The following is a 24,849-nucleotide window of genomic DNA, read 5'->3' as shown; positions in this document are numbered from 1 at the left end:
CATATGCTTAACCTAATTGTGTAAGGAAGGCCCAACACAGCGATGGAGGACAGATCATTTAAGAACAGTTATGAGGCATGTAGCTCAACCTTTGGTAGTAACCAGGGGAAAAGTCACAAACATTGCATCCCCTGAAACTCTGTGCCTGCCTCCCCAAACACTGGCTGTCTCCATGCCTCCTTCAGCAGCCATCTTCAATGAGGTAAAGTGTGTTCTTACCTATTTGCCAATCCCAGGGGACTTTCAACAGCTCTTTGTGTTCCATGATTGCACTAGAAGAAAAGAGAAGGCAAAATTTGATAGAAGAAAACAGAAGTTAAATTACTTCCACCCATTCAATTCAAATGCTGGACAAAACAACATAAATAACCGTATAAAAAAACCCCTCTGTAGGAACCAAATGCAATCAAGAGTTTGCTAATCTACTCTGGCATTATCCCTGTGCCTGTGTATTTGAAAGATCTTCAGGGCAGTAATCAGATGTGATAGCATACAATTTCCCCTGGTTTATTTCCAGCTCTCTATATACCTGCTCTACATGCCCATTCCCCTAAATGTTCAATCCCCTTGTACTTTTCTGATTTAATATTCTGAAAGCTTTTGAATTTTAATTATTAATAATGCATCTATCAGAGTTATTCACACTTCAGAATAACTCTGCAGTGTAAAATAAATACATATTACAGGCTGGTTTAGGAAGCATACTGTGATTTTTTACACATTGAGAAAAACCACATAGTCACAGCAATGAAAGTCAGGATAATAAGCAAAGGATAGGCAAAACTGCAAAAGCCCCCTCTCAGTATCTTGTAAATCTTGCACTGTGCATTAACATCAGAGTCACAGATTCATAAAATTCTAAGGTGGCAACAAGTCAGCTCTTCCCAATCCAGGCAAATAGACCCTCGGAGATAAGACGTCTCCCAGGTTAGGTCTTCACTCGGGTAACTGCTTTCCCTATCTGTGTGATTTCCAGATAAATCCTGCTGTGCAGAACTCTGCATGCTGGTCTGAACACTATTTTAAACAAGTATAAAACATCATTGAAAAACAAAGTAGAGTTACCTAGTAGAAAAGGTGACCAATCTAATAGTAAAACTACAGGAGTTCAGCACCTTCCAGATCAATCTAGTCTAAAGAGTTGCATCCTGGAAATTCTAATCTGCTTGCTGCTGATGTGAGGCAAATCTAATACAGTGTACAGAATAACAAGACTACATTCTCTGGAAAATAACTAAATTATAGGTGTCTTTGCATGCATAAGGTACACATCTCTTTCATCAGTAATTCCTGAAAAATATAATGAAAACAAACTGCAACATCTCTTGGTCTGGAAAAAAAAAATTTCATGTAACTTAAACACAGGAACATTGTGTTCACATTATTGCTTAGCCAATACAACAGATGTATAAAACAATAGGCTATGGCTTGTGATTCCTTATGATCTGTGAAACAAAGAAGGGTGAGAAACTTTGCCAGAAGTGGCCATTTAGTGATGCCAGAGGCACTGAAGAATTGGAATCACAATGATTTTGAAAGGTTATGGTAGTTGGAGGAGGTCCCTGATGACTGAGAAGGGACAAATGCAACATTCAATATAACACAGAAAAAAAGTATAGCCTGGCCAGCCTTATGCTAACCTTTAGGAAGATGAAGGAACAAATCTACCCAGAAGTCATTTTCAGGAAATGAAGAAGACTAGGAACAGCCAGCAAAGTGCCCTCAACAGCTAACCTGACTCAAGTGACTGCCTTCTATGATGAGGTGATTGGATCAGTAAATAAAGAAGAGGGAATGGATGAGAGGATGCAGTGTAACCTACTGTTACTTTAGCAAGGTTTCGAACACGATTTCCTTAAATATCTTTAGACACTCAAGAGGTATGGACTAGACGGCTGGACTATCCACAGTGTTGTCTAAAGAAAAGGGCAAGAAGAAACCTCATTAAGTTCAAGAAAAGCAAGCAATAACTCCTGCATCTGGGGTAGAGTGACACTATGTACAGGCTGGGAGCTGACTGGATAGAAAGTTGTTTTCCAGCAATAAAACCTTAGAGTCCTGGTGGACATCAACCTGAACCCATGCCAGCAATGTGCCCCTGGAGCATGGGAGGGCAACAGCATCCTGAGCTGGATTGGTAAAAGTATGGACAGAAAGTTGAAGGATGCGATTTGTGAGACAGCAACTACAGTACCGTATCCAATTGTGGGCTGTCCAAAACAAGTCAGACAATAATAAATTGAAGGGAGTACAGTGTAACTCCATCACAATGGTCAGGCAGGTTGAGGACAGGATCTCAGAGGAGATGCTGAAACAGCAGGGCTTGCTTAGTGTGGAGAAAAGGCTGAGCTGGGGGAAGGGAGGACACAACAGTAAATTTTCCAATTTATGCAATGGGTAGTTACAGACAGGATAGTCATACTTTTCTTGGAGGTTTGCAACAAAATGACGGATGAGAATGGACTCAAGCTGCAATGTGGGAAACTGATTAAATATCAAGGGAAAAAAACCCAAACCTGTGAAACACCGGAGCAGGTTGCCCAGCACGACTGGCAGTTCCATTCTTGGAGACACCAAGAAATCAACTGAACAAGATCCTAACCTGATGTAACTCTGAAGCTAGCTTTGAGTAGGAGCTTGAACCAGATGACCTTCAGAGGCCATTAGAAAACAGGCCATGTTATGATTAGGTGATTCCATGAGATAACCTTATCTCCATTTGCTGGGTAATTGTGACATCCTCAACTCTTGTAAACTAATCTCTTATTCTTCCTCCCTGCTTTAATCATATTCAACACTTCCCTTTCCACCATGTCTGGGTAATCAGCCAACTTATTAATTCACTGTTTCCCCTGACACCTTAGCTCATCCTCCTTTGCTGCACAATAGGCATTATGTGTGTTTATTTTATGCTACAGTCTAAGACTCCTTCAGTTTAGAGGAGCTAAAGGTCCTATCTTGCACCAAAGTGCCTGGTAGTTTTTGAAAGAAAGAGCCTGCAAATGAGGAACTGGCTTCACTTTGAAGTGTTATATTTAGTTAGATTAAATCTCTATGAACACATAACTGTGACTTCTGCTATTCATTACAGGTAAAGGTAAGAAAAAGGCACAGGTATTAACTAAGTGTGGTTGGGTCTCCAGAAGGTGCCCAGAATGCACCAACAGCAAAAAGCTGCAGAGGCTGGTGGAGAAAAATCTGCTGGGTTAAACTTTTGGGCCAAAGGTCGAATAGAAAAACCTTAGGGCTTTCAGCAAAGAAATGGTTTCTAATTGTTTCCTTCCAGTTGTACATCTTATACAAAGATGCCTTATTCCAAACCTAGATTCTCACCCGCAGAACAGCTCACAGACCCTGAATTGTGACTAACTGCTTGGGTCAAGAGGGAGTAACAGTACTATGACTGAATTCTGGAATATGAGACATTTACATGACAGTTTACACATACAGAGCAAGACAAGGGCAATGCTATGATGTCCTCAGAATATTAGTATCTATTTAATCACAAACATATTAAAAAAAGCTTTAGCCAAAGATACTAGGTACATTTACATGCTCTTAAATTTCGTATTTTTTAAAAGGGAACTTCTTGTATGGCAGCTATTTAATATAAATAATTTTAAGACACTTGTTCAGATCCCAAATAAATACATTAAGCTTTCTAGCTAAAAAAAAATAGAACTATTGAAGTAGGAATTGATGGCCTGTGTTTTTTTGATCAGTCTCTGTTCTTAGAAGCAGAGTAGCTTAGATCTGTAGAGAAGCAACTTGGTTTTGGACTAACAATCAAAAGTCATTCTGTGTTACAAGCACCCCTTACAGACCTGCACAAAACGCAGCAACCTTGTAGGGCTACTTTTAAAACAGTCACAGTACTGCAACACTGGAAGCCACCTTCCAAGTATTAGGCTTACAGTTGAGATGCTCATTAGGTACATGTGGATATAGACCAGACTCCATAGATCCTGAAATCCACGCAACAATCTCCTATGTGCATTTTTGAAGTGAAAAGGCCATTTTCTTAAAGGCTTTTTCATAATTTCCGCCATATCATAATGTAGTTACATAGAACAAGAGAATCAGTAAAATACCTTCTGACTGGATGTGTTTTCTACCTCTTTAGAAATTGAAGCAACTTTTAAAAGTATAAAACAGAACCAGAAGAAGCTGTAGATTTTGTTATTCACAGTTCAGACTAATACATGAAGTATCCATTTGTCTTCCATCAACAAGATGGTGGGATGTGTCTTCTCCCTCTTCATGTGACTACTCAAAGACACTGATCCTTGAATTAGAGTACTTGGGTAAAAAATTGTTTATTAGTCAAATCACCAATCTTAAATATGAAAACCAATGCAAATTCCAAAATCAGAGGACACCTGCTCTGCACAGGAAAGGGCCAATTTGGAAGAAGCGGTTAGTGTATCTCAATGGAGGCCACAGCTGCACTTATTTGAGCCCTAGTGGGCTCAAACCTGCCCACTTACAGCTGAATTCCACTGAAGAAGGAGCCAAAGAGTCCGATCATGCCCAGGAATTCCACTCGACTCAGATTTCGGACGATGTACTCCTCACAGACGTTCGAGATCCCATACAGTGTTGCTCCGCCAAGCACTAAGAGGTCCCCTATCAGTTTATTTTCACCTAGGGATAAACAGAAAAAAATCAGAATGCCTCAAAGCAACCATCTCTTGTCCAAAACTACAGCATGCTCTTTTCCCTGCAGATTTCATTCCTCAGTCACTAGGTAGCCCTTACTTGGGTTAATAAAATGAATGCAAATGTTCTGTCATTTTAACAGTTTTCACTCAATACATCAGCCAAGTCTAGCAGAGACAAAGGGAGAGCATATTCCTTGCTGTAGAAAAAGGAAGTCAAAAAATTCTGAAAACTTCTAAAAAAAAAGCATAGAATCCAAGTGATACTCTTCAGAGACTGATCCTTATTATTACTATCTTTTTTTTCTTTGCAGAGAGAATGTGACTCAGCTCTGTAGAACAGTTTGCATCTCATCTTGAAATTTAACCAGTCTAAAATATGTTCATTACTTAGATCTGAGGACAACTGAAAAATTCCATGTATCTGTGAAATGAGTGAAGAAATCATTACAACCTAATACTGACCTCATTCTCACATGGGAACGTTTGACAAGAAAGGGAGGAGGAAGGATGGGGTGTAGACAGGGTGATGATGACAGATTTTTAAAAGAAGTTCAATTAACATAGCAGTACCTAATACATGCAAAGAACAACAGGATGTATTTTCAGTACCTCCAAGTATACAGAATTACTAAAACATTTCATTATCAAAGACTGCTTGAAATCTTTTTAAGTCTTGGAAGAATTTATTATTGGATGTTGGGAGAGCTGCAGTGACATTTGATCAAGATCAAGTTCCAGCTTGAAAACTGAGGCCCTAGCTTTGCAAACTGGTGCATGCAATTCCCTCTGCACATATGGCTTGTTAAATTATTTCTACAAGAGCTACAGCTTCACAAAGCTGTCAGATATTGCTGCAGAACCATATTCTGAAAGGCTGGATATAATGGTTTTTTCTTTGAAAAGTTTCAGCAGAAATGCAGAAGTACTAAACTGTATTTCTTTAAAAAGAAATCTCATTTTCTTTTAAAATACCATGGTTTATTTTTTATGTCCCTGCCTTTTAAAGTTTTATTTCAATTGATTTGTAAAATATACATTTCAGTAAATAAAAATGGAAGTCAAACATTCTGATTGGTTCAAAATTATCTTTTAAACATTTTTCTTTAAGGAGTTCTTTTAAGCCTTCAGTTATCATTCCAAACTGTAGTGCTGAAATTTCTATGGGGAAGAAATTTATATTAAACATGGTCATAAGAGGACAGACCAAGGGTTCATCAATCCTGTCTCCAACAATGGTTATAAGCACCAGAAAAGTATAAGTTGTTTAAGGACAACAGTAAAGTGTAAAATATTCCCAGTAATACTCTCTTAGTTTCCAACATTCTCCAGCTCAGATGAGATATGGCCTCTGTGTATTTAGCAAACGTTATTAGATTTGCTTTTCACATACTCATCCAGCCTGTCACTGAATTTCTGTTTTGAATGTTCCTTGAATGGCAACATGTGACTATTTATCTTTTTACAATTTTGTTGTTTTGTTGTTGTCGTTGTTTGGGTTTTTTTTTTTTTTTCTTCTTCTTCTTATTTTAGTCTTCTCTTGCAATCAGTAATGGAAGATGTTCTTAATTTAAAATAACCATCAGCACTTTACAAAATTTCTTCATACCCCTGATGTTTTTCATATTTCACAGTGGCTCCATTGATTCCTCACTGAGCTCACTTATTTGGTATTTATTGCAGCTACTCACTGACACTTCAGGGAAGCATTGCTGAAAAAGCTTTTGACCTTAGAGCTTCTGCTGGGACAAAAATATCATCCTTTTGCATCTGTGAAACAAAAGCAGCTCAGAGGCTGAGCATTTTCACACAGATGGGATGGCCTCAAGCATCACACCCTGATAGCTCTTCCCAAAGTGCTCTCATGCTGAGTGTGAGCCTCAACCTTCAGGGCTTTCCCAGAAGAGGGAGCCGGGATCTGTTCAGAGCACCAGGCTCTGCTGACACTGGAGCCTCCTCTGGTACTCAGCAGCACAGGGTGGCTGAGGACAGCATAAACAAATAGGGAAGGACTGAGGGACTTTTATCAGCAGATCAGGCATTTTCTGAGGGAGAAGTTGCATCAGGCTTCAATTTAGTAAACCTTGAGGGATTCTTCATCGCTTTGTGTAAAATTCATTAATTTTTGGCCTACTATTAATAAGTACGTCATGTTTTCAATTTTTACACTGGATACTTCAAAATCATATTAATCATCCCATAATTTTCTGAGAAATATTTAAAAATTACTCTGTATTGATCCTCTCCATATCACTGATGACCTTATATACCTTTACAGTATGTGTCTCTTTATTACCTTTTCTGAGAGATGGAATAGTCTGGTTATAGTCTCTTCGTCTGAATCCATTTTATGCCCTTGAACAGCTTTCTCACCTTTCTCCATAGGTTATACAGGCGTATTTTCGGATGACTTCTTATTGAGATGCAGTGACTAGAGTAATACATGGTACTCAAGGAGTTACTGCATCAAAACTATATGTACCAATGTCAAAATGCTGTAGAATTTTTTTTTTCTTTCTTTCTTTCTTAGCAATTACATTCTGGTTGTCAAATGCCTTATCTTTGCTTCCTCAAGAGGCTGAGACTTTGGAACTTTCCCCCAAGACTGACCATATCCCTATAGACTTATTTTCATGGATGTAATATCCACATACATCTACTGGTTTCACTGCTAAGGAAATGTGCCAACTAGCTAGAGGCATTCTAAAGACTTTTAGGATAATAAACTTGTATTTGACCAATTTAATGGTGTAGGTCATTCTTCAGAAGACACACAAGGCATAGCCTGGCAAAACAAAATTTACATTAATGACTGTTACCATATCTAATATTCTGTGGAGAGGTCATATGGTCCAGAGAGGAGTTAGTGTTTTGGGAACTAGTTACAGCATTATAGTGTAACACAAATCTTCTAAATGTGAATTGTGTTCTGACAATTTCTTTTCACACTCCAAATAGGCCTCTGTCACTTTTTTGCCCTATCCCCTGTCATTGAGGTCTTTCTCTTTGCTTTTGATTGTAGTTGCTGAAGAACATGATACCTAAAAATCACTCTCAATATGTCCCATTTTAAATTGAACACTGATATATGCATTAGCAGGATTGATGTGACTGGTTTTCAGAGACTGTAAGTTAAAGCTACGAAGTGCTTTGAAAACCCTGGATGAAACACTTAGACCTGTGTGGCTTAGACTCCTGTGCATGGCAGGAGCAGAAGTATAAAAGTAAGTAGTGGGTATTAGTTCAAAATAATGTTATTTTCATGTATCCTTGACATGTAAGATGACAGAGGTCTAAATACTTAACAGTAATTGTTTTCTCATTGAGTAAAATGTACAAAATATCAGTAAGGATACAATTGAAAATTGAAAGCATGTGTGCACGTTATACCTAATTCCTGCAGAAAGTGTGGGAAATACTTATTAATCTGTCAGAGGCACATTTTAAATTCATGTTCCCTTACTGTAAGACTTGGCAGGCTAAATTGCCTTATGCTGTGGGTACCTAGCAAAACCTTATGGCTCTTCTCATACCATAAGCAGTGTGGTCAACAGGGGCACATAGGTATCAACAGTTCTTGTCCCCTATAAGATAAACAGAGACATTTACTGAAGATGAACAAAGCACCATTGCTTTTGGTGTCTTCCTTACTTTAGTTTGTCCAGTCCTAGGAAACATCCTATAAATGGTGTACAACCTCTTAATGAAGAGTTTCAATAATTTTGTTCATTTTTTCCTGCCATTAATTTTTTTCATTTGTACATTTTAATGTATAGCTTTAGCCTTTTAAAGAAATTAAACCAGGTGATCTATTTTACTCTGTGAAAGACAGCATCATTAATAACATCATTATACCACTAAAACAAGTAAAAAACCAGCAGTCTCTGCATAGCAATAAGCACGGACACAGTTTTTCATGTGTAGGTCCAAATTAGAGGGCAATAATGCATGTTAACAGATTTTTCTGGACAAATTTACCTAACAGCTATACCCATGCTCTAATAATGAACATGGCAAATAAGATCGAATTACTGCAGTTGGATGGCAAAGTGTCAGTGTTCTTCAATCTGTCCTTGTCTGCTTCCACTGCCCCAGATGATCCTGCTGATCCACAGCTCACCCGTTCAAGCATGTTACTCTCTAGACTGCTGAGACACAGGATGTTTCTTCTGGAACCCTGGCTTGAAATCTAAAGCCCTCTGAAATCAGCCATTCCCAATACAGCTTTGGATGGCTGGTTACACAGTACAGAGTATATTATCTCTTTTTAGCTGGGACAAGGCTACTTCTGGAGGAGACTAGTAACTTAAAGTCTCCTTTCAGGATTAAGGACAGAGATAAAAGGGGGCAGGGAGATATGGTGAGCACTGTCACAAACTCCATTGTTTTACTTAGTAGCATTCTGGCAAATGCAGTTTTACAGCACTTGCATTTGTATTCAGAAAGCTGAGTCAAGAATTTTAAATCCCAGTGTATTATGCTCTGCTCACAATTCAGTGCTTTTAATTAAGAATGAAAACTGTGCCTAATTGACAATCTTTGAAAAGAATTTCCAGCCTTCCCACATCATTTGGCTTGGCACTAGAAAAATCAATGTGACAGGGGAAGTTGATCAATGAAATCTAACTCTGTCTAGTCTGCATTAAGAGATACACACATTATTCATATGATGCCACACTTAAAAAAGAACATTTTACACACAAGGAGGTTCTTTTCAAAAATTTCACAGTCAAGTCCCAAAGCTTTAGTACAAGACTGTGTGCAAAACCCAACTGGTGGTATATAGGTTTGGTGTCTTTTAGCACCTACCAAGTGATCCCACCTCTGCAGAAAAACAAGCAAAGTTGAGGAGAAGTAAGAGCACACAGTGGATGTATGTGAAGGGGCTTATGACTCAGGAATGGAGCCAATTTGGAAAGGAAGCTACTGAGGCTTGCAGTCAAACAGTTAAGCCAAATGAGAACAAAACTACAAATATTTAGCTTGTCCTCCCAGCTTGCAGAGGGTGACCTGTGTTGTAAGACACAGGGCCCAAGAAACCTCTTTGCAGCACTGCTGACTTGAAAGTGTTTGACCTCTTTCTGCCCTTCTGACAGAGACAACTCTTAATGGTGCAGTGCTTTGGATCCATGAAGGTACAGAGTTTCCTGCCAAATTTCCCCCTTTTTTGGTCCCAGTCTGACACACACTGGTCAATGGCTTTTCTGAATAGAACTTGGCCATACAACCCATTTATCCTTACTTACCTGCTCCTTGCTGTCTCCCAACAAGGACATCTGCTCCTGCCATGCAGCCCATGCCCAGAATGCAGACCACAATCCCAATGAAATGTACTGCCTTGTATCGTACCAGTAAGAAGAACCAGGAGAGAAGTATCACCACTGGGATGACAAAACAGTCTAGGAGCTGTCAAAAAAGAGAAGAAAAATCAAGAACATATCAACCTGCAAATACTTTGCCCTAAACACTAGGACAGATTTCAGCAGAGGGAAGTGGGTTATTTAGTTTATGAGAGCACTTTCTACCAAGAGGAAGTGGCTCTTCAAGTGGCTCTTCACACGTCAGACACAGGGTAAGACTGTCCATGGCAATTCCAGAAATTCAGGAGAGCTGTTGCTCTACAATAACACTCAAATGCACTGCTCTTGGATTCAGCTGCATATTTCAAAGCCATGGGAAAAAAACCTGGGCCAAAAGAGAGTCACACCACTCCATCTGGTCCTCACGTTCTCACCTCTGGTGATTAATAGACAAGGACTGAAGGAAGTTTTCCTGCAGTCCAGACATATGCTTTAATTCAGTCATTTCAGGTTGAGACAGTAGGAATGTTCATAACACACAACTTGACCAGATTTATTAAATCTGTTTATATAATTCAGGGATTTTCTGCATGCAAAATGCTTATGAAAAATCTGGTTCCTGTGGTGACTGTTATCTCTGTGAAAATAGAATCGCATATGCCTTTGAAGGAAGAAAAAAACCCAAAACCCCATCTTGTGTGCAGTGCAAGAAACTCAATCTTCTTGCCAATACATCCTTGGTAAGAGCTTTCTTAAAGAAATGTTATGAAACACAATTTTTAATTGTTTGGGTTTTTTTCAGAGACATCAAACAATAGGCCCAGAGAAGATGTGATAAAAAAGGAAATGTACCAAATGTTTATGAGAGGACCTTCAGATTTTTAAATTAAAATATATTTTAGAAACTAAACTAACTGCATGTCACCAGGAATCAAAAATCCTGTGTAAGAAACACCTAAAGAAACTAGACTTTAATTCCACTTTCAAAAAGGACACAGGTAATGAAGAGTTGCAATTCTGTGGACTAATGATGGGAGTTAACAATTGTGCAGGATACACAACTGTTCAATGCCAATTGCTACAGCATGCACCAAAGCCATATGACATACATCTTCTTTCTAATAAAATGTCTGGAACAACTAAAGAAGGAGAACTGTCAATCACGTCCATAGTTACACAAAAACCACTCCAGATATTGTTACCTTTATTTTTGATAATGTTGTTTGATTTTTCTTCCTTTTGAAACCCATTACATGTTGCTTGCTTTCTCAATGTGATTTGGCACTAAGGACTGTTATTAAATAAAAATCAAACTGCTTTTAACTTCTTTGCTCATCCATGTGCATCCATTGTTATTTGAAGAAAGAAAGATTTTTAGACTATTCAACAATTTTACTGCTTAGAAAACTGTTTTTTACAAGTGAGATACATACGTAATAAACATTATATTTGTGGTATCAGCAAAAATATAAAACCCAGGTTTGGACTGAGAATATTTTTTTTGAAACTTCCTTTGAAAAACAGGAGTGTGCAGTGAAAACCCATCCTTTCAAAGATTTCCCAGACAGCGAGAGGCAGAAGGCTTCAGAGGAAAACCAGTTTATCAGTGGGACCACGCTGCTCTTGGCAGGCTTAAACAGTCCCAAAGAGCTGCAGGACAGATGAGGGAAATTACAAATAAGAACGGTCGATGCTAAAAGCAAGTTCTGCATTTAAAGTGCGAGCTAATCGCCTAAAAGTCATGGTCAGGCCTCTTCACAGTGAAAAATTTCTGCAGCAGCCCTCAAAACTACATCCTTCACTGACAGAACACAAAAAGGGATAAGGTCTGAAAGAACTGGAACAAGCTTCTTTGCCAGCACCAGCCCTCTGCTGTGCCCCTGCAGAGCCCACAGCACACCCAGCATGTACCCGGCTCACACCCAGCAGCTGGGCTGGGCAAAGGCACATACACGCAACACACCACATCCACAGGAACAGCTCCAGGAGCTGTGCTGCCGGAGCAGCCATCTCCTGGGGCAGGGAGGGCTGGTGGCAGGAGTACGGAGCACTAAACCCCGGGCGTCTGAGGGAAGGACACCATTCGGTGTAACCTAAGGGATGTGGACACAGCTCAACAGCTCCTGCCTCACTCCACACTCATCATCCTGCACTTGCTGGATGTCTGTCTTTCAGCAGCTGCCTTGGTACACACTACACCCACCACCTCTGCTGAAGGTGGTATGAAACAGCAAGGAGGCAGGCACTTCTCACCCTGCTCACAGCTATCCCCGAAGGTGTGAATGCCTCTGTCACATTCCCTCCCAGTGCAGCATCGAACAGGTGAATTTAATTTACCCTCTTCTGACCTCACCACAGTTTTCCATCACTTAATGTGTGGCTACAAAGAAGATGGAGGCTCTTTCTTTAACAGAAATCACATGGGCAATCATAGAATCATAAAATTATAGGAGGATTTGGATTGGAAGGGACTTTGAAAATGAGCCAGTTCCAAGCCCCTGCCATAGGCAGAAACAGCTTCCACCAGACAGGTTGCTCAAAGCTGCATCCAACCTGGAACATTTCCCGGGAGCATCCACAGCTTCTCTGGGCAACCTGTTCAGGCCCCACCACCCTTACAGGGAAGAATTCTTCCTATTGTCTAATCCAATCCTGCACTCCTCCAGTTTAACGCCCTTACCCTTCTCTTGTCACTATATGCCCTTTTGAAAAGTCCCTCTACAGCTCTCCTGTAGACCTCCTTTTAGGCACTGAAATGCTGCTGAAAGCTCAAGGTCACCCCAGAGTTTTCTCTTCTTCTTCTCTTCCTCTTTCTTCTTCTTTCTCTTCCTTCTCCTTCCTTCTTCTCTTCTTTCTCTTCCTTCTACCTCCTTTCTTTCTCTTCTCTTCTTTCTTCTATTCCTCTCTTTCTTTCCCTTCTCTTCTCTTCTCTTCTCTTATTCTTTCTCTTCTCTTCTCTCTCCTCTCTCTCCTCTCTTCCTCTTCTCCTCTCCTCCTCTCCTCTCCTCTCCTCTCCTCTCCTCTCCTCTCTCTCCTCTCCTCTCCTCTCCTCTCCTCTCCTCTCCTTCCTCTCCTCTCCTTCCTCTCCCTCTCTCTCCTCTCCTCTCCTCTCCTCTCCTTCCCTCCTCTCCTTCTCTCCTCTCTCTCTCCTCTCCTCTCCTTCCTCTCCTCTCCTCTCCTCTATCCTATCCTCTCCTCTCCTCCTCCTCCTCCTCTCTCCTCCTCCTCCTCTCTCTCCTCTCTCCTCTCCTCTCCTCTCCTCTTCCTCTCCTTCCTCTCTCTCTCTTTCTTCTCTTCTCTTTCTTCTCTCTTTCTTCTTCTCTCCTTTGAGCAATCCCAATTTTCTCAGCCTTTCTTCAGAGGAGAGGTGTTTCATCCCTCTAATCATTTTTGTGGCCTCCTCTGGACTTGCATCAACAACTCTATGGACTTCCAGTGATGGGGGCCCCAGAGCTGGACGCAGTATTCCAGGTTGTGTCTCATCAGAGTGGAGTAGAGAGAAGATATGGGGCAAGGAACACAAGTTACACTGGGAAAGGTTTCATCTCAACAAAGAAAGAAATTTTTTTTTTACTGTAGGAACAAACTCCACAGAGACAAAATGGTAGGGTGACCAGAGATTTTCAAGATGTGATTGAGCATGGTGCTAAATAATCTCATCTAGGCTCCCTTTCCCACAAAAGGCTGGACCAGTTTAGAGGGCTCTCCCAAGCTGGGCTGTTCTATGAGTCTACATTGTTCCATGTATTTAAAAATTGCTTGTACCTGCCTCATGTGTACTTCAACATGCAAATTCCCACTAACAGTCTTCTAGTGGAAAATTTTAAAAATTCCTCTCATTCCATAAATATTTAAACATACCTATGCTTTCAAGTATGTGAATGGGTATCTTTTAAGCAGTAACCTGAAAGGATGTGTGAACAGAACCTTTCAAAATAAACAATGCTGAAAACAGCTAGAAAACACCTCCTTGGGCTGGCAGTCTGAAGTCTAATTCACAAATCGTTATTTGGAATGCTGCAGCATCAACAGATACAAACATGAAATGTATGCAATGGTCACCGACATTTTATAGTTCTTAAATTGTGCTTAGTTTATACCTTTAATTAAACAGTGAGGCAGACAGAAATAAATTAGGTTACTATAATGTAAGCAGTAAGATAACCTAGAAAATATTACCTAACTCTTTTTCAGTTACTGCTTTAAATTTCACTTCTCCAGGACTAAATTCACCCTGCATTTCTTTTTTTCTCAGATAAACCTGTCTAATAGAAGAAAAAATGCACATGTAGTCCACAGACAAAAGATGTGAGATTGAGGATTACATCATCTGCAACAGGGTTTTTTATTGATGGGGGTTTCTGCCTTTTTCTCTTCTCTTTGTTTGTTATTATTATTTCAACTATTAAAAAATATTATACCTAATTGTAATTTCTGTCTATAAAGCTTTTACAGTAACAAAGACAAACGATGCTTAGCTGAATTTCATTGATAGTACATAAAGGTCAGTTGTTATCAATATTGCTCAAAAATTATCTCTGATATTTTCCTTCCTTTTAATTATTATTTAAAAAGGTACTAACTATACCTGGTCATTAAGCTAAATTAATGAGTGGCCTGATTTAATCAACATTCCTGCTAATCACAGAAATTATTACATCTCACTAATCCAGAAGAAAACCTATTTCCTATGTTGCCATGGGGTGGTGCAGACCATGTTCTTTGACACCGCTGTGTTTGTCCATAGCTTTCTTCAGTCACAGCTCTGAAGGGGGCTGCTTTAGAAGGCAGGATACAAAAATATGTAATCTATTGACATACTGTCCTGTAGAAACTTATTTTTATTATAGAATGTTATGTTGTTGTAGAAATTGAAGATTATTATGACTCTAAAAGATATCACACTGCATCTAAGTCTGTTGACGAAACACAATGTTGAAATCTACTTCCTCTGATTACTTGTTTGTTAAATTATTATACTTGTGAATCAAAGACAAATACTCTCTTGCTAACAGTAAAAATCCAGTCTCTGGTCTCACAAATTCAGCATGTCTCTGCATATCTACAGCAAGAATGTTCTGTTAAATCACTGGAAGGGTGAGCTGGCAAGCTTTAGAAGAAAGGTCTACAATACAGAGTGTGAACTGCTGATCTGCAGTGATATCAAAAAGAAAAAGCTGGTCAGCAAACTCCCTATGGGAACAGCTGAGCTGAATCTTCCTTTTTAAACATTCATTGGATTTTTTCCCCCAGTTATAAGCCCTTTTTTTTTCACATTAGGGGTTTCTCATTAGTGCTGCCCTCCAGCAAATCATGCGGAGAATCAGCTGCACCCTCCACTTACCCTGCTCTCCAGAGCAGAGGGATCAGTAAAATCAGTGTCATACTCATCAAATATTGCATGGTCAAGTACTCATGATGGCTACAGAATTTCAGCATGTGACATGGAAATTTTAATACAACAGGAAGTGCTATATCCAGTAAGATACACAGCTTCTGTCTATTTTTTTTTTTTTTTTTTTTTTCCCCGAGGAAGAAAGGTTTTGATGCCTGTTGAAGAGCTTTTTCTCCTCCAGTTTTCACACCACCTTCACACACACTTGATTCAACAAAAGCAGATGAGATGTGAACCCTCACAGAGCTGGTTGCCAGCTGCCAGGGGAGCTGCCTTGCAATTATGCTGCCCTGCAACCAAAACCTTCTGCAGGAAAGGTGTGGATGCTTGGCAGCATCTCTAACAGGGTTATTTCAAGCAATTCGAATAAAAAAAAGGAGCACTGTTTTTATGTCTCGTGTTTCTATTTGCTCTCATCACAGCTTTACCACTTTCTTGCAGGGCATTTTTTTTTTTTTTATATTAAATAAAAGGTGGTGGTCACATCCAACCCAGAGTTCCTCTGCTCTAAACTCTACACAAGGTTCCTCTGCTCAAAACTCTCTACATGCTTTACTACGAACATGAATAATCACATCTTGACTCCTTTAAAAAATCCCTCTTTATCTCTTCTCCATATATGAACTCCAGCTGTGCTTATACAGATCTGCTCAGATACCAGGAAAACCTACCAACAAACTGACCATGGAAATGGTCTTTCCTTTAACTGACTTCTGATTCTACATACCACTGTCAGAAAAAGATCATTGTAAGACAGTTCTGCCAGCAGTCATGTGTTTCTGCAGAATCATCCCCCACCCCCATTTTCTGTTTAGCTTCTCTCAAAGTTGACTGGACAAGAGCTCAGAAGGTCATTTTCTCAAGGTTACTCATTAGCAACTTCTCTATGTCACCACCTGTTTTACCTGTGTGAGGAATGAGATCCCAGCCTAAGAAAATTCATGGATCTCTCCTACAGGAAAACCTCTGCTCTTGCATGTCACCTGCCAGAATATGCAAAATGGTACAGGAGGTCAAAATCTCTGCTCTTGTAAGGGGCACAGCTCCACTGAATTTAATGAGATTTTGCATATTTATGTTAGCAAAAAAGTTTGGCTCTAGGTGAATTCTGGCAGTAGAGGCAGGTGCTCTGGATACTGAGGGCTCCGTTGACTTCAAGCCCACACATACAGAGACTGTGGACACTATAGGGCCTGGTTAGCACACCACAGGTATGTAACAAGTTAAAAGACAGAGCAGTAACTCAAAGTCTGTTAATAAATCAGATACAAGATGGCCTCTCACAATATTAATGTAAGGTACGCAACACTGATGCAAAACGCTGATCTGCAAACTTTATTAACATTATTATTAACATTTCCTCACTGCCCTAAAGCAGAACAGGAAATTATGGTTAATCTTACATTCATGGGATGGGAGGAGGAAAGGAGGAAGTGGAATTTATCTCTGCTTTTGGGATAATTCACATTAGCAGCTACCAGACAAAGTGGATCAACAACTTCAAGATTGCACATCCCCTGCTCCCTGCCTCCCAGATTTGCTTCAGAACCATCTCAAACCTTTTGCCTCCATGTACTTTGAGTCCACAGGGACCAAGAACAAAGTAAAGTCTATTGCCATTCAGCTCTCCTACAATAAGCACTTACTGCTGACTCCTTTCCTTTTCTGGTGGCGGTTGTTGAGATATGAAAACTGCCAGAGGTAATTGGAAGTGTGATGTACTGCTGAGCCTCACAGTGATCTAAGAGCAGTTGAGAACATCAGCATCATAGCTTTATAGCCTGTCTCCTGGTGTCTATAAATCCCAGCTTTTACTACCTTTGTTTTCATCATGCCAATCAAAGGCTTGATTGCCCAAGGAATAAATCACTAGATAAATTGCTATTTGGAAACATCTCTCTCTCCTTGACAGTGCCTCTGTTCTTGTGACATTGTATGTATATTCTGCAGTACCATTATGGGAAATGAAATAATTCAGATTTCTGTGTGATGTCATAACATAGAAAAAGGATAACCTCTAGAGAGTGCAACATGAGTGTAACATGGAAATGGATAGAACAGTGTATTGGAGCAAGGACAGCTAAATAATTTGGAGAAGGTGAGGGCAGTCTGCCTCATAACACAGCTTGATATGACGAAACCATGTACTCACAGAAAAGGTTACCACTGTTAATATATAACAGACCTAGTTATAGGAAGACATTATGGATTTGGGAGGATGTATGTGTGTGGTATACTGTAAATGAAGTACAGGGAAGTTGAAGTTAAAACATAGTTTCAAGGAAATTTAATATCTAGATCTAAATAACTGCAGTAACTTCAGAATCTTATAATTCCCTCTGGGGAAGCAATTTCATCTGCTGTGTAAAACTGTCTCTAACAGTATTTAAAACATCCTTATTAAACCTTGCAAAGGCCTATACCAGGGTTGTTTTAAAACCCATTAGGATAAATATGACAACATTACCACAGGCAGTCCTGAAAGTGAAGTACATAGCTTTTGAAACAAGTCCATGGGACCAGGTGCTAGTGTACAAGGGAGTGCTTAGTGTATGTTCTGTATCTGGTACAGCTGACATGCAAGAAGGCTGCAAAACATACTGCAACTCAGAGTAATACAACAAACAGAAGCTAAAGATCATTTCACAAGTTTGGGCCATCTGGGAATCAATATACATGTGTCTGATAACATTTAGTGTAACTGATCTCCAGTACATCTCAAAATAGGTGGGTTTAGATATCAAATTGATCCACTTACAAACTCCTGTGCCTTTTAACTTATGTATACCCATTTTTTAAGAGTACCCTCTAGGGAACAGTTTTCATGTACTAACCTGAGCATTTTCATGGCCATAGGAAGCTTGAGTTGCCATCCCCTCAGCTGAGATGGAGTTAAGTCAAGTCCTTTCTGTGGGCCACTGCTTTAAAAGCTATGATGACGTTATGAAAAAGGTGGCTCCACACTTACAATTTGGAAAGCACTCCAGGCATTCTGCAAGCACTTGAGGCATGCTAATCTAACAAACTGAATTCCTTGGGGTACTTTGATGTAGAAATACTTAACTTTAGAGTTCTTTAATGGAGGCAGGTATTTAGGCATCTATCTGCATCAATACAGAATCACTCAGAGCATGCAAAGAACCAGAGCTTAAAGTTACCAAAGAAGAAGCAACCTCAGAGGTTCAAACATGTTTTCATGCCCCAAGGTCATGGTCTGTGCAGCAAGGGAGGGGATAATAAATGTCCACAACATTTTAGATTTGTAGACAACTAGATGTGAGTTTCTTGCATTGTTCCATTAAACCAAGTTGTCTTTGGATTGCCCTGCTGGTGCCTAAAAGGGGTAAGTTGGATTTTATCCTTTGCAAATGACCTACACCTTGATGACTGAAATATAAATAGTGCATTGATTTTCAATCTAAATTATATGACACCTCATTTGCAAGGGAGGTATTTTAGTTGTTTGTTGGGGCTTTTTTAAAGAGGAAAATTATGTGTTTCTAGGCTTCACAGTACTTTGCTTTCATCTTATGATGAAACTGACTGCCACATTCTCAGATAGTAATTATAGAGTACATGAGGATTTGAAATAATCAGAAGCATGTCCAAAAGTAAAGGTTAGGTACCACATTCATTTTTGATTTGTGCCTACGTGTTCTCATTCACTGGGATTCTGAAGGCATCTGGAGAAAGATGTGTAGGAAGGTTTATTAGAAAATTCTGTTTCCTCAGATCAAAGCCAAAAGAGAATCTTAAAATATAGGAAAATTTGGGTGTGAAACACTGAGTAAAAGTAGGACACCATTTTCAGTCCTTTTGTGGAACCATGAAATAATACCAAATATTAAAACCCAAAAGGATGGAGTACAAACTAGAAACTCTGACAGTCACAAGAGTTTAAAGCTACTTGGCAAACAAAGCTGTTGAATGCTAGGAGTTTTTTGGTGAAGCTGAAATAAAACCATTTGCAATAAAGGTGTATTATCACTGTTAAGCTTTAGCTTTCTGCTGGGACCAGTGTAATGTTTTTTGCCTAAATGCATCACAAGCACTGTACACTTGCATGTTAGTTTTGCATGATGGAGCAGAGATGTCATGTGGAAAAAAGAATATGCTGTAAAACTTATTTCCTACTGAAATGGTCCATGTACCGCCACTACAAAAATACTGCAGAATTTCTCATTTCTCATTCTCAAGTGACAATTTAAAAAACTTACATTTTCTCCATCAAAAGAGCCTTGATGTATAGCCTCTTGAGTATAAAATCCCCCAAAACTGACTTGAAGGGCTCAATTCTCAGCTCAACATATACACAAGGCATAGCTGCCACAGCCTTCAGTCAAAGCCATGCTGATTTGTGGCAGGTAACAACAGCATCTTGGGTCTTGGTTCTGAAAGGATTTGAACATTTTTTGCTATGTGCCAGCAAGCATTTATGGCCTCACAGGTAAAGCTCCTGCAGGATCAGGCCTTTCAGGACAGAGAGTTCCTTTCTCTTGAGAGTTCTGTTTGCTTCTTCAAAAATCAGATTCTAGGAAAAACTTTCTTTTCTTCATGTTCTATTTTCCACTTTTTCAGTCTTCATTTCATACCATGACACACTTAGACCACTGTTGAATAATTCCCTGAGCTGCTTGTTTCATCTTTAAATGAAATAGGGTATTTGGCTACATTTCAGAAATTGTGTCACTTGATTCAACATCTTAATGCATTACATACTTGCCCTATTCTCATTGTTGCTTTGGGCTTGTCACTTAGAAGCTCATTCATATTAGGGCATGAAATGAATTTAAAATGCAGCAGGTATTCCCAGTCACTCCTCATGTATCCCAGCAAAAAGTACAACTAGGGAAAAGGTGACCCTGTATTCTCCATGCCTGGAAAAAAGCTTGACAGTATTTGAGTTCCTACCTGTTTCTTCTTTCAAGCTACACAGGAAAGAAACCTGAACTCTGCTGTAATTTTGGTGTGGAAGAGGTCTAAAAATGGATATGATATTGTCAGCGTCCTCTGACAATTCTCGTGATCCACCACTCTCCTCTCTCTCTCTCTCTCTCTCTCTCAGTTTAAGAGGAGAACAAGGATGATTTCAGCTAACAAATTCCCTGTCGAGGCACAGGCAATGCCCTTGAACTCTCCTGCTCGCTTCTCTGTCACACTGTAACTTTGGATCTCTTGAAACAATACACTAAAGGCCATGCTCATTGCATTGCTGGCTTGAGGATCTGCATCGCCTGGGTGCTCACAGGTCTGGCCAGACGAACCTTTGATACTTGTTGGTGCTTACTGGTGGCTTTGGGAGATGGGATTTAATGACCTGAATCATCCTGCTCTGTTTATACTTGCTACGAGCAAATCACACAAAAGAAGCACTTCAGTTTGCTTTTCTCTTCGAGGCTTTTAGTGGCTGTAAAATCAGAGAATACGAGGTTCATGTGGATTTAAGCTTTATTCTATACTAAGTAATCAGATTTGGAAAAGTGTTAAAAACAATATTACATTGTCTGGACATGATTCAAAAAAATCCTCAAACTCAGATTCTGATGCCAGAGGCACTTGTGAATATTTAGCATAAACCTCACATTCAAATTCCTTGAATTCATAGTTTTCTTGTTTTTACTTCTTATTCTGCTAAAGAAGCTCAGGATTTTCCAATACTGCTTTTCAGCTATGGAAGAAATATATTCTTAATCAGCTTTGATCCTGCAAAACATTAACTGGTGCTCCTTTTATTAGCTCTAACGCAAGCTTCAGGAAAGTAAGGTGTAAAATACATTGAACACTACCTAGTGTTGCTCAGCTATTAAAAAATAATGTAAAGAGGCACTAGGCTTGTTTTAGAACAATTAGCAGTGAAGTATTCAATGATTTCCCAAGACAGACAATTTCCAGTATAAGTATTTCTATTATTCACTTTCCACTTAAATTGGAAGAAGCCTAATTCTTTTGTCTTTTATTATAAAATATCCAGATTGTATCTTTGAAGAAATTGGTACCCTAACTTTTGTCCACTGCACATATAATTTTTTAGCAGGGACTACACTTTTCAATAGCCCATCAATGACAGTGGTAGCACCTCTGGGATAACACAGTTAAGCAGGGACTGCAACTCAACAGAGACTATAGCCAGAGAGAGGAGTGAGAACACGTGAGAGCAGCACCTCTGCAGACACCAAGAGCAGTGCAGAAGGAAAGTGAGGAGGTGCTTCATGTGCCAGAGCAGAGCTTCCCCTGCAGCCCGTGGTGCAGACCATGGTGAGACAGAATGTCCCTCTGCAGCCCGTGGAGGGTCACGGTGGAGCAGAGATTCACCTGCAGGCTGTACAAACCCCATGCTGGAGCAATGGAAACCCTGTGTTGGAGCAGGCTCCTGGCAGGATCTGTGAACCCAAGGAAAAAGAATCCCATGCTGGAGTAGGTTTGCTGGCAGGACTTGTAACCCCTGAGGGGACCCACTCTGAAGCTGTCTGTTCCTGAAGGGCTGCACCCTGTGAAGGGGACCCGTGCTGGGGCAGTTTGAGAAGAGCAGCACCCTGTCAAAAGGACTTACACTGGAAAAGTTGGTGGAGAAGTGTCTCCTGTGGGAGAGATCCCACACTGGAGTAGGGGAAGAATGTGAGTGATTTGACTAGTAATAAATTAAACTAATTTGCCCAGGCTGAGTCTGTTTTGCTTGTGATGGTAACTGGTGAGTGATCTGTCCCCATCCTTACACTGACTGATAAACCTTCCCTTACATTCCTTCTCCCCTGGTCCAGCTATGGAGGAAAGTAAGAGTGGCTTTGGTGGACACCTGGTGTCCAGACATGGTCAACCCACCACAGACCTTCAGAAACTCAGATCTAATTAAGGACCCTAAAAGAAGTGCTTGTGCTTCCTCCAAGTAAAATACAAAGTGAGAAAAACATTTCAGCCATCTGAAATATTTCCTCAAAGGACTAAATTATGTAGATAATGACAGAAAATGTGATTATGAATGGTTCAGCACAAAGAAATAAAATGAAAGTCAGAATGTTTTTGTACAGTTTGAAAAATATTGAGTAATAAAAATAGTCCAATATGAAAAAATGTGTCTTGTGAGTCAGCATTAAAAAGTACACAAAAGTCAGAGGCAGCAATTAGCTATTGGTTCACTGAAGCCAATGGATACTACACCACTGACCCTATTGGACCTATTATATTACCTCATAAGAGGAAATCCTTTGAGTCCTTACCTGTACACTGGTAAGAGTCGTATATTGATAAGCTTTGACTACCAGGTAGTTGGCTTCTATATCTATTATCCCCAGAATCATGTACTTCCACCATCTTCTCTTCAAAATTGCCAGCAAATTTTCTTCTCCTGTGTTAGGAAACAAGAACAATTATGTAAGAGTTAGGTTACATGCCCCAAATACCTGCCTGTCCAAAAAAATTATCTAGAGCTCTTGCATTTATACTAAGCAATTGAAAGCCACCATATACAAAGAGGTACTGCAATGAAGTGAAAACTAACATACCCTATTTCTCTAGCAGGTATTAAAAGAGCCAGCCTGGCAAAGTAACATGTGAGGGTCAGACTGACACTTCACTCAAGATGTAAACACCAGTAAGAAGAACAAGTGCAGCTTCAGCAGACCAGATGTGTCTTACCTTTAGTTTTATATATACACATATATGTGCACATACAAAGGATAAAGAACAAAGAAGTTTATACATTTGTATCTTCTTACACACTGATAAAATGTTGTATGTTGCACATATGAATTAACATGTTTTTGCCTGGGTGGCAGATTATCAGTATCTTTAAATATGATAGAATACTAGAGCAGGAGAGTAATAGCATCACATTTGGGCATACGACAGATCCTGTTCCAAGGATGGTTATTCTGATCCTAGAGGTTCAAAGTATCAAACTTGTTTAGAGAAAGGTTGCACTGAGACCTATTTTGGGGTGACAGTTGCTCTGCTCCCAGAAACTTTTTCTGAAGTAGGCAGGTTATTGCCTTCTATGGGAGCCCTGTCAATCACCCAGTATTGAATCCTCACCACTTGAAAACTGACACTACAATACAGCCTGCAGATCAAACCCACAACTTTGAAAAGGTCAAAGCATTCCTCATGGTAGACTAGGGATTATTATTGTTCTCCATTCAAAAGCAAACAGCTCATTAATGAGGGTGGGCAAACCTGTAACTTATTTGCATTACAGTAAGTTCCACACATGATGAGACTTCACTGTGAAAGGGGCAGACTGTGACTGAACAGTGCATTACTGGAGGTCTTTCAGAGTCTGTAGGCTAAAAAGGAATCTAAGTAAGATTTACTTGCACTGCTGAAGTACTACAAATGGTATCTGAACTGTCTTGAAGCTTTCAAAGCAAACCCCCACTATTCTGTGATATTTTCATATTGTTGTAGCTTTTCTGAGTGCCTGCGATAATCGAAATGGGTGATGGAAAACACAGAAGAAAAGGATCATTATTGTCAATTGCACCAAAACTTGCTCAAGCTTCCCAATTTCTCCTTCATCATTTTCCTTCAACACAATTGTGTTCACTCTCTGGCTCAAATGGACCTGGTGATATATTGGCTGCTATACCATGGCAGAAACAGCAGGCTCTGCACAGCACAGGTACAGATCTTATAAGACTCAAATACAGAAAAACAGACAATTATTTCAAAAGTTCATTCAGGAATCACAGATGTTAAGGCTTGGCCCTGATGAGTGACTTGAATGGGTATTTATCTGAACAAAGCTTCTGAATTATTTTATGTTTGTTCATTAACAGGTGCTCACAGACACACTTTTTCAGTGGGACATAATTAGGCAAAAGCCTAATTATTAATTACTTTGTTACATTGTTACATTGAGTGCAAAACTGTAAATGCTAGAAGCCCTCTTTCCCTTTCCTTCCTCCCTCCTCTCCTTTGTTCTCCTCCCTCCCTTCTCTCTTTCTCTCTCTTTCTTTCAGTAAGCAGCAGAAAAATGGCAGAAACAAGCTGGTGAGTAGTGATACTCAAGACAATTAATAAAGAGTAAGTACATTTAATCATACCACACTTCCCTGTTACCCTTACTAAATCTCATCCTTCAGACATAATTATGACTACATCTATGTACTTTTATGATGACTTGAGCATGCAGAATTATTTCCATTCTTTTAAAAATATATTTAGGGAGATGTTTTTAAAAGGCAATTTGAGATCAGGTGTCCTAATTTCTATTGAAATCAGCGTAAACCACACAGTTAAGTCCTTTACAGGTATTGAAACTGTATCTCAAGTTTTTATGCTGCCCAGATAATGCCTTTAAAGCATCAGCTAGAAAACAACAACGCAATGGAAAGACGTGGTTAACATTGCAGAGTGATTTTTCATTTTAATTGTAAAGATAAAACTAAAAAACTCAAAGACATCAAACTGCAGTCTCTACTCCAACAGTGGAAACCCTAGTTGAATCCATTTGTGTTACAATAGGACCTTGATGGTACCTACAAAAGCAGAGAGAAGCAGC

At 39.6% G+C, this 24,849-nt stretch overlaps 1 protein-coding gene across 1 annotated transcript in view; it reads right to left on the bottom strand.

Annotated features, from left to right (window-relative positions):
- The window catches only part of SLC35F1 (solute carrier family 35 member F1), a 96,565-nt gene that overhangs the window by 25,086 nt on the left and 46,630 nt on the right, over positions 1–24,849 (bottom strand). Inside the window, exons 3-6 of the mRNA XM_066314412.1 lie at positions 22,568–22,695; positions 9,905–10,064; positions 4,488–4,644; positions 220–272 (exon numbers count right to left, since the gene is read on the bottom strand). Coding sequence (XP_066170509.1) covers positions 220–272; positions 4,488–4,644; positions 9,905–10,064; positions 22,568–22,695 — 498 coding nt within the window. The remainder of the gene's footprint in view (positions 1–219; positions 273–4,487; positions 4,645–9,904; positions 10,065–22,567; positions 22,696–24,849) is intronic.

This window comes from Sylvia atricapilla, chromosome 3 (assembly GCF_009819655.1).
Source record: "Sylvia atricapilla isolate bSylAtr1 chromosome 3, bSylAtr1.pri, whole genome shotgun sequence".
NCBI classification, from domain to species: domain Eukaryota; kingdom Metazoa; phylum Chordata; class Aves; order Passeriformes; family Sylviidae; genus Sylvia; species Sylvia atricapilla.
This window is presented reverse-complemented; position numbering and strand designations above follow the sequence as displayed.